This window comes from Acartia tonsa, unplaced genomic scaffold (genome assembly GCF_053477335.1).
Source record: "Acartia tonsa isolate MP-2025a unplaced genomic scaffold, ASM5347733v1 sca11, whole genome shotgun sequence".
NCBI lineage: Eukaryota > Metazoa > Arthropoda > Copepoda > Calanoida > Acartiidae > Acartia > Acartia tonsa.
The window spans coordinates 36,193-44,303 of NW_027649605.1; the positions used below are offsets into that span (position 1 = coordinate 36,193).

The following is an 8,111-nucleotide window of genomic DNA, read 5'->3' on the forward strand; positions in this document are numbered from 1 at the left end:
TGTTTAATTATAAAACCTCCCAAAATCTCCGCCCATTTACTTATTCAAGATGCTCAACGCCTACTCCTTCCTTTTTCAGTTACAAACTGGACTAGCAAATGTTTTTTTATAAAGGGCGTGGAGTTATTTTGAAGAAAATTCTGGCGGCAAATTATTGTTAGATAATGAGCAACTTGAATAGGTTGAAGAAAAGACTTAGATTAATAAAAGTGACATGAAAAATTGTCATCTTAATTGAATGGATATTATAGGTAAGTTTGTTAAGGAGTAATACACCCCCCCCCCCACCCCAAAAAGCATTCTATAATATTTGGAATTAGATTTTATCCTCCCTCCCCAAACTAAATCCTTTATAACCCCTAAAAAAAATGTGCTAGTGCTTAACTTCAAATAAGGTACAGCTTACCTGAGAGGAAAAACTTTTTGACGTGTCATTTAAACAAATAATGATAAAATTCCCTCCCCCCCCCCAAAAAAAAAAGGCTTGGAGGTCCTTGACAAGCATATCACTTTTATTATCGGCGAAGATTTACAGCCCTTTCCTTATACATGTAGATATATATATATATGTAGATATATAAATATACTCAAAGATCTTCCAAACAATAATCAGGATAGTTTAGCACAAATAAGAAAATAACACCATTAAAGAAGTTGTCACTCTACACTGACCCTCTTTATTTTCTATCGGGGTAAAACCTTTAGTAATAATAAAGTGAAAAACCTGTGTGTGTCTGTAAACAAAATTAGTAGAAAACTTGTTTTTTATTGACATCTATACTCTGTGCATTTTGTGTTTGTTATAAATCAATCTGAAAATAATATATCTACATTAGACAATTATTTTATTTACACTACAAGATAAATAAACAAATTAATAAGTCTATATACTGGAAAACAATAAAATCATTCATGTAAATAATCATTTATAAACATTTAAAGTTCTAATTGAAATTAAATGGAGATAGGATTAATGTGGAGATCCTGTAAAACCAAGATTAAAGTAAGTATATTTACAATTAAAATAAACACTGAATCTTGGACGTTGTTCAGATTTTTGACAAAAATTAATAATAATATTTTTAAGATGAAAAATAAGCTTTAGATTTTTATATGAATTTTATATTTGTATCTTATGACAATTAAATGTTTATATTTCTATTTTATGATGAACAATATCAATAGTATCAATTCTATCTTCATCAAAATTTTATATACAAGAAAGAGGATCTTCTATTTCTTGTTTAATATTTTCTTCAATATTGTCAGCTCTCATCTGGATAGAGAGAGGATCCTCTTCAAATATTTCTTCTTCTTTAATTTCGTCCTTGATATAAACTTCTTCACATTCAATGAAACTAAGAGATACAGAAGGTTGAACTGTTTTATTACAGCTTTTCATCATTTCTAAATGTCCAGTGGATTTATTATGTTTTAATAGGGCTGAACTAGAGAAATAATGTTTGTCACAAAGTTTACATGAGTATGGCTTCTCACCTGTATGGATCCTTTTGTGTTTAGTCAATTCACTACCAGATGTAAATGTCTTTTCACATTGATTACATAAGAATGGTTTCTCACCTGTATGGATGATTTTGTGATGTCTCAAATGACCAATTTGAGAAAATGTCTTTTTACATTGATCACATGAGTATGGCTTTTCTCCTGTATGAATTCTTTTATGGACAGTCAAACTTTCATTACGAGAAAATGTCTTTCCACATTGATCACATGAGAATGGTTTCTCTCCCGTATGAACCCTCACATGAACAACCAAGGTAGATTTCTTTGTAAAATTCTTGTTACAAATATCACAGGTATTCATTCTGGTATATCCTCTATCAATCTCCTGAAATTATTTTATGGATTAGTATTAGAACAACAAAAAATACAGATATTTCTAGGTAAAAAATTGTTTACACAAAATCGAGAAAAAAGGTAAGATAAAGGATGACAACTTTCATGGAAGTAAAACTAAAAAAACAAAATAGTATAAATCCAATGATTGCATTATATAAAAATAACTAAATATTTATAAGTGCAAATAGCCTTTCTCGGAACAATATTACAGATCCTTTTCTTTTCAAGAAAAAAAAACAGGCAGTCAGACAAGCAATACAAATTGTAAAAGCCATATTCAAGTTGTTGTCAATAAAGCTAATTAATTTTAAAAGAAAAAACGACCTTTCTCTAACAATTTACGATAAGAGCTAGTGTTATGTACGTATATACAACCAGATGTAAGAAATCTTCGCTTTTAAAAATTGTAGAAATAAAGTAATATACAAGGATAACAACATTAATAAAAGCGAAGCTGATAAACATGGAATGACAGCATTTATATTTGTGTACAGAGGTTGATATGGTTTTATAACCCAACCATCCCCCCGCCACCTATCACCAGATTTAAATTTTATAATTATTTTTTATAATATCTAGCAACTCCTCCAACTTAAATTATTCTAAATTAATGATAAATGGGCGGAGTTAGATTTTATTATTTGAGGCAGGGGAGTAAAATGAGGGATTTCAAGTTTGGGGTAAACACACCTTTACCCCCATCCTAGGACGTATATGAGTTAGGGCGGTGAATATAAATAAATACATTTTTATAGAACTGGAAATAAATTGTTATTTTAGAAGAAAAACATTGATGACAACATCTATAAAAGCAAAGCTCAAATAAACCAGAATAGCAGAAAAATCAAGGGATCTGATGGGATAAGACAATGGCCAATAAAATTGATGTACATAATTACCCCTTCTGTAGACTAAAATTGGTGGTTGAAACAATTGAACACTCCAACTTAATGAATCAACCAATCAAACTTTTTGATGATTCATTTAACCAAATAATGATAAAATACTCCCCCCCCCCCAAAATAAAAAAATATAAAAAGGCTTGGAGTTCATATTCCTTATAAATATTAATATATACTCAATAATCAAACACCTACAATAATCAGAAAAGTTTAGCATTGGCCGCAAATATGAAAATAACACCATTAAAGGAGTTGTCACTCTACCTCTTTATTTTTTCTTGAAGTAAAACCTTTAGTAATAAAAAGTGAATAACCTGTGTGTTTGTAAACAAAATTAGTAGAAAACTTCTTTCTTATTGATATCTACACTCAGTGCATTTTTATTTGTTATCAATTATTCTGAAATAATATATTTACATTTGACAATTATTTTAATTACAGTACAAGATAAATAAACAAATAAATGATTTGTCTTTATACTGGAAAACAATAATATCATTCCTGTAAAAAAAGTCATTTAAACAGCAAGTTGTAAGTAAAATAAAATAGAGACAGATTTAATGTGGATATCCTGTAAAATAAAGTGTAAAGTAATACATTTTGAAGAAAAAAAATAAAATTTGAACAAATAAAGATAAAATGTAGATTTTTAATGTGAAAAATAAGATTTTTTTATTTGAATTGAGCATTTGCATGAAAAATATTTGTATCCTATGACAATTAAATGTTTATATTTCTATTTTATGATGAACAATATCAATTCTATCTTCATCATAATTTTGTTGACAAGAAAGAGGATCTTCTATTTCATGTTTCATATTTTCCTCAATATTGTCAGCTCTCATCTGGATAGAGAGGGATCCTCTTCAAATATTTCTTCTTCTTTAATTTCTTCTTTAACATCAACTTCTTCACATTCAATGAAACTAATAGATACAGAAGGTTGAACTGTATTATTACAGCTTTTAATCATTTCTAAATGTCCAGGGGATTTTTTATGGATTGATAACTGTGAACTAGATATATAATGTTTGTCACAAAGTTCACATGAGTATGGTTTCACACCAGTATGAATTCTTTTATGTGCAGTCAAAGTACTAATTTGAGAAAATGTCTTTTCACATTGATCACACGAGTATGGCTTCTCACTAGTATGAATCCTTTTGTGCTGAGTCAAATTGCCTTTATCAGAGAAAGACTTTCCACATTGATCACATGAGAATGGCTTCACACCATTATGAATTCTTTTGTGCTTAGTCAAATTAGCAATTTGAGAAAATGTCTTTTCACATTGACCACATGAGAATGGCTTTTCTCCCGTATGGATCCTCATATGATCAACCAAGTGAGATTTCTTTGTAAAATTCTTGTTGCAAATATCACAGGTATTCATGCTGGTATATCCCTCTCAATCTCCTGAAATATTATTTTTATTAATAAAAACATAAAATTTTTATTACCACCTCCACCCCCCCCACATCTTTAGGTTATATAACCCCAACCACCACCCCCCCCCCTCTCCCCAGTTTTAGTTTTTATAATCATTGTTTATAATATTAAGCAAATCCTCCTACTTTTATTGTTCTAAATTAATGATAAATGGGCGGAGTAAGAATTTAATATTTGAGGCAGGGGAGTAAATTTGTGGTAAGCACCCCTTTACCCCCATAGAACTGGAAATAAATTGTTATTATACAAGAAAAACATTGATGACAACATCTATAAAAGCCAAGCTCAAATAAACCAGACTAGCAGAAAAATCCAGGGATCTAAAGGGATAAGACAATGGCCAATAAATTAATGTACATTCCCTTTGATGATGCACATAATTACCCCTGTTGTAGATTAAAATTAGTGGTTGAAACGATTTAACATTCAACTTAATGAACCAACCAGGAAAAATCTACAATCTATCTTTGATAAAAGCTGAGAAAAGGCATATTTAATATAAAAATTTGAATCAAAATAGTACAGACAGACCAACACATCAAGGGATATATAATTATAGAGTAAGTGCGAAATTAGGAAATTGACAGCAAATTTTTACAAACATTATCAAAACAAGAATGACATCATGCATAAAGGCAAAGCTCTGAAATGGTAGGACAAACGTTAACACATATTAAAGGCCAGGTTCCTAAACACAGCAGTGGTCTCCAAGCTACAGACATATGTCAATAAATGTCTCAGGAGAATCTACAAGATCTTTTGGCCAAATAAGATCACAAATGCTGAGCTTCTAGAGCGCAGTGATATGCCAGACATTAAACTGACAATAAAACAGAGAAAATGGAGATGGTTGGGGCACACTCTAAGGAAAGGGCATGATGATATAACCAATCAAGCCTTGTCTTGGAACCCCCACATAGGAAAGAGGAAACCAGGTAGACCAAAAACAACCTGGAGGAGAGAACTCTTAAGTGAACTGAAAGATAAGAAAATTCCATCTTTCAGCAATGCCTCAAAACGTGCCCAAACAAAGGAAGATTGGAGAACCATTGTGCATGGCCTACGTTCTGCCGAGAACTAAAAGGCAATGATGATGATGAAAGGTCAGAACTAAATAAGCCGAATGCAAATGTATAAGGTTAAACAAAATTGTAAGTTAATTTGTTACAAAGCTGCTTAATTACAGGATAAGAACTTTGTTTTGAATTAGGTTAAAAATCAACATGCTTTATTATAGACTTACGGACATTCCGGTAACCTTCATATTTCTAGTCTTTCTAAATTGTACCTAATTGTTATATTAAACTTCGTGCAAAGTTTGAAATCTATAGGACAATTCTAACATGAAAAGAGCCGACCGTAAATATAGAAAATCTTTGCAATCAAATATTTAAATACCTTATAATATAAAGTAGATCTGTATAGTGGATTCCTCTCTGTTCACTATGAATGTTAGTTACTGATTGACAATGATACAATTATTAACCTAAATCATAAACAATAGTTATATTCATTAAAATTAACTAAATCTCCGCCCATTTACTTAAATATGATGCTCAATGCGCGGACTCCTCCCACTTTTAATTAGAAACTGAACAAGCAAATATGATATGGTGTTATTTTAGACAAAGATAATGGCGGCAAATTCAGGGAGGGAGGAGACATTGAGCTGATTATTACACCAGTCATAGAGGTTTTATAATTACGTTTCATTATTCGTTTGACCAACAACTTTGGGGACTATAAATGCATTCCGATTGGTTGGTATTTTAAGTTGAGTGTCCAAACGTTTCAACCAAAAATTTATATCTACAGAAGGAGTAATTTTGTGTATTAATTTTATACATGTACATTAATTTATCGGACATTGTCTTATCCTTTTAGATCCCTGATTTTAATGTGTATATACTGACAGATAGCAAAATTGTAGATTTGCTTTCCATATAAAATATTGATATTAAATTAAAACAAGATAGCCTTACATAAATTTTCGAGGTAAGGTACATGAATTTATAAAGAAAAATTATAAAAAGGATGACAACATCCATAAAAGCGAAGCTCTGAAATGGAAGGACAAACGAACATTAATCAGTATTCTAAAAATCCAATCGGTATCACATACAAATTTGTTGTTAAAAATTTTTGAAAATCAACATGTTTGAAATGGAGTACATTTTAATAACAATTATAGAGTTGCTACGCTTTCTAAATCGTACCAGGAATCACCATGCAAAATTTGAAATCGATAGAAAATTCTAACTTATTTAAATTTTAAAAAAGAGGTAACTGTTTGGGATGGACGGTCGGACAGACTTTAATTATAAAAAGCTTGTATTTTAGTTAGATAATGACGACACAATTTTATAAAATTTATTTTTTACTTTAAGGTGTTGTTCTATAGGTGTATATAATATAAGTGCCCATAAAATATAAAATAGCCTAAAACCTTCCACAGACTATAAATAAACATTTAGCCAATTTCTAACCCATTAACTTAAGAGTGTCCAAATACCTGTTTTTATTTGTGATATTCTTATTATTCCATGGTATCAAATTTCATTTTCATGTTCTGAAAATAAATAATAATCAAGAAATAAAAAATGATATGTAAAGAAAACAAACAAGAATTACAGATTTACACAGAGAAATAACTTTAAAATTCTTATCAAATCAATTTAAAAATGTAGAGGAATAGAACGAAAAAAGTTCTTGTTTACATAACAAAGTAAAAAATAAATTAGTAGGTAGGTAATATTATCTTTTTATATACAGCTATTTAATTTAGGTACTGAAAATTGAGCTTTCTTTTTTTTAGATAAAAATATTATTATCTTAGAGTTAAGCATATTCAATTTAATCTTTCACAATGTCAATAGTCTTTATATAATTCTCAACAGAACTTTGATCACAAGAAAGAGAATTATTATCCTGACTTTCTTCTTCTATTTCCTGTTTTATAATTTTTTCAATATTCTCAGCCTCCATATTAAAAGAGAGAGGATCCTCATCAAGAGTTTCTTCTTCTTTTATCTCTAGTTTAATATCAGCTTTGCCACAATCAACAAAACTGGTAGAAGCAGAAAGTGAATCTGTATTCTTAGATGTCCGGCTGATTTATAATGATTTGTTAAGCTTGAACTAAAGGAAAAAGATTTTAGGCATAATTCACAAGAGTATGGCTTCTCTCCTGTATGGATTCTCTTATGATCAGCTAATGAACTTTGTTGTGAGAATGCCTTCTCACATGTACCACATTTGAATGGCTTCTGATCAGTATGGATCCTTTTATGTTCAATTAAATAACTTTGTCTTGAGAAAGACTTTTCACATGTATCACAAAAGTAAGGCATTTCTCCTGTGTGGATACGTTTATGTACAATTAAATTACTTGACGTTGAGAAAGCCTTTTCACATGTATCACATGTGAATGGCTTCTCACCTGTATGGATTCTCTTGTGTGTTGTTAAACTACCATCCTGAATAAATGATTTATAGCATAAATTACATTTAAATGGCTTTTCACCTGTATGAATTCTCATATGTGCTGTTAAATGGCTCTTGTAAGAGAATTTCTTGCTACAGATATGACACTTGTTCATGATGGTTTCTTAACTGTTCTTGCACCTGAAATAAATAGAAACAATGTAATACTTGTGTAAAATTGAAAATAATAATTTCAAGCATTTGTTATTTTATTGTATATTCTGAATAGAAAATAATTATGCTTTGCCTCTTTTATTTTATCTTTGACTATTAGCTGTGCTCAAGGAAATTGGTGTTGTTGTGGGGGAGGGGGGGGGGGTAGGATAACGTTTCACCAACAACATTATTTCTCATTTTAGTGCATTACCTTAATGTGCCTAGTGAGAATAAGCAACCCGAAACCCAATATTCTAACTT

At 30.2% G+C, this 8,111-nt stretch overlaps 1 protein-coding gene across 1 annotated transcript; it reads right to left on the reverse strand.

The window, feature by feature from the left end:
- Nucleotides 1-3,525: 3,525 nt before the first annotated feature.
- LOC145311633 (uncharacterized) lies at nt 3,526-7,833 on the reverse strand. Its single transcript, XM_080150563.1, has 2 exons — nt 7,280-7,833; nt 3,526-4,167 (listed from the first exon to the last, which is right to left on the reverse strand). Exons 1-2 carry the CDS (start codon nt 7,808-7,810, stop codon nt 3,604-3,606), a joined length of 1,095 nt encoding a protein of 364 aa, XP_080006689.1. The 5' UTR covers nt 7,811-7,833; the 3' UTR covers nt 3,526-3,603.
- Nucleotides 7,834-8,111: the final 278 nt, after the last annotated feature.

Excerpts from the sequence above, each read along its gene's own strand:
- LOC145311633 (XM_080150563.1), bottom strand. The coding sequence starts at position 7,810 with ATGAACAAGTGTCATATCTGTAGCAAGAAATTCTCTTACAAGAGCCAT. Across the intron at positions 4,168-7,279 it reads TTCACTTTCTGCTTCTACCA|GGATATACCAGCATGAATAC; the intron begins GTTTTGTTGATT and ends GGAGATTGAGAG.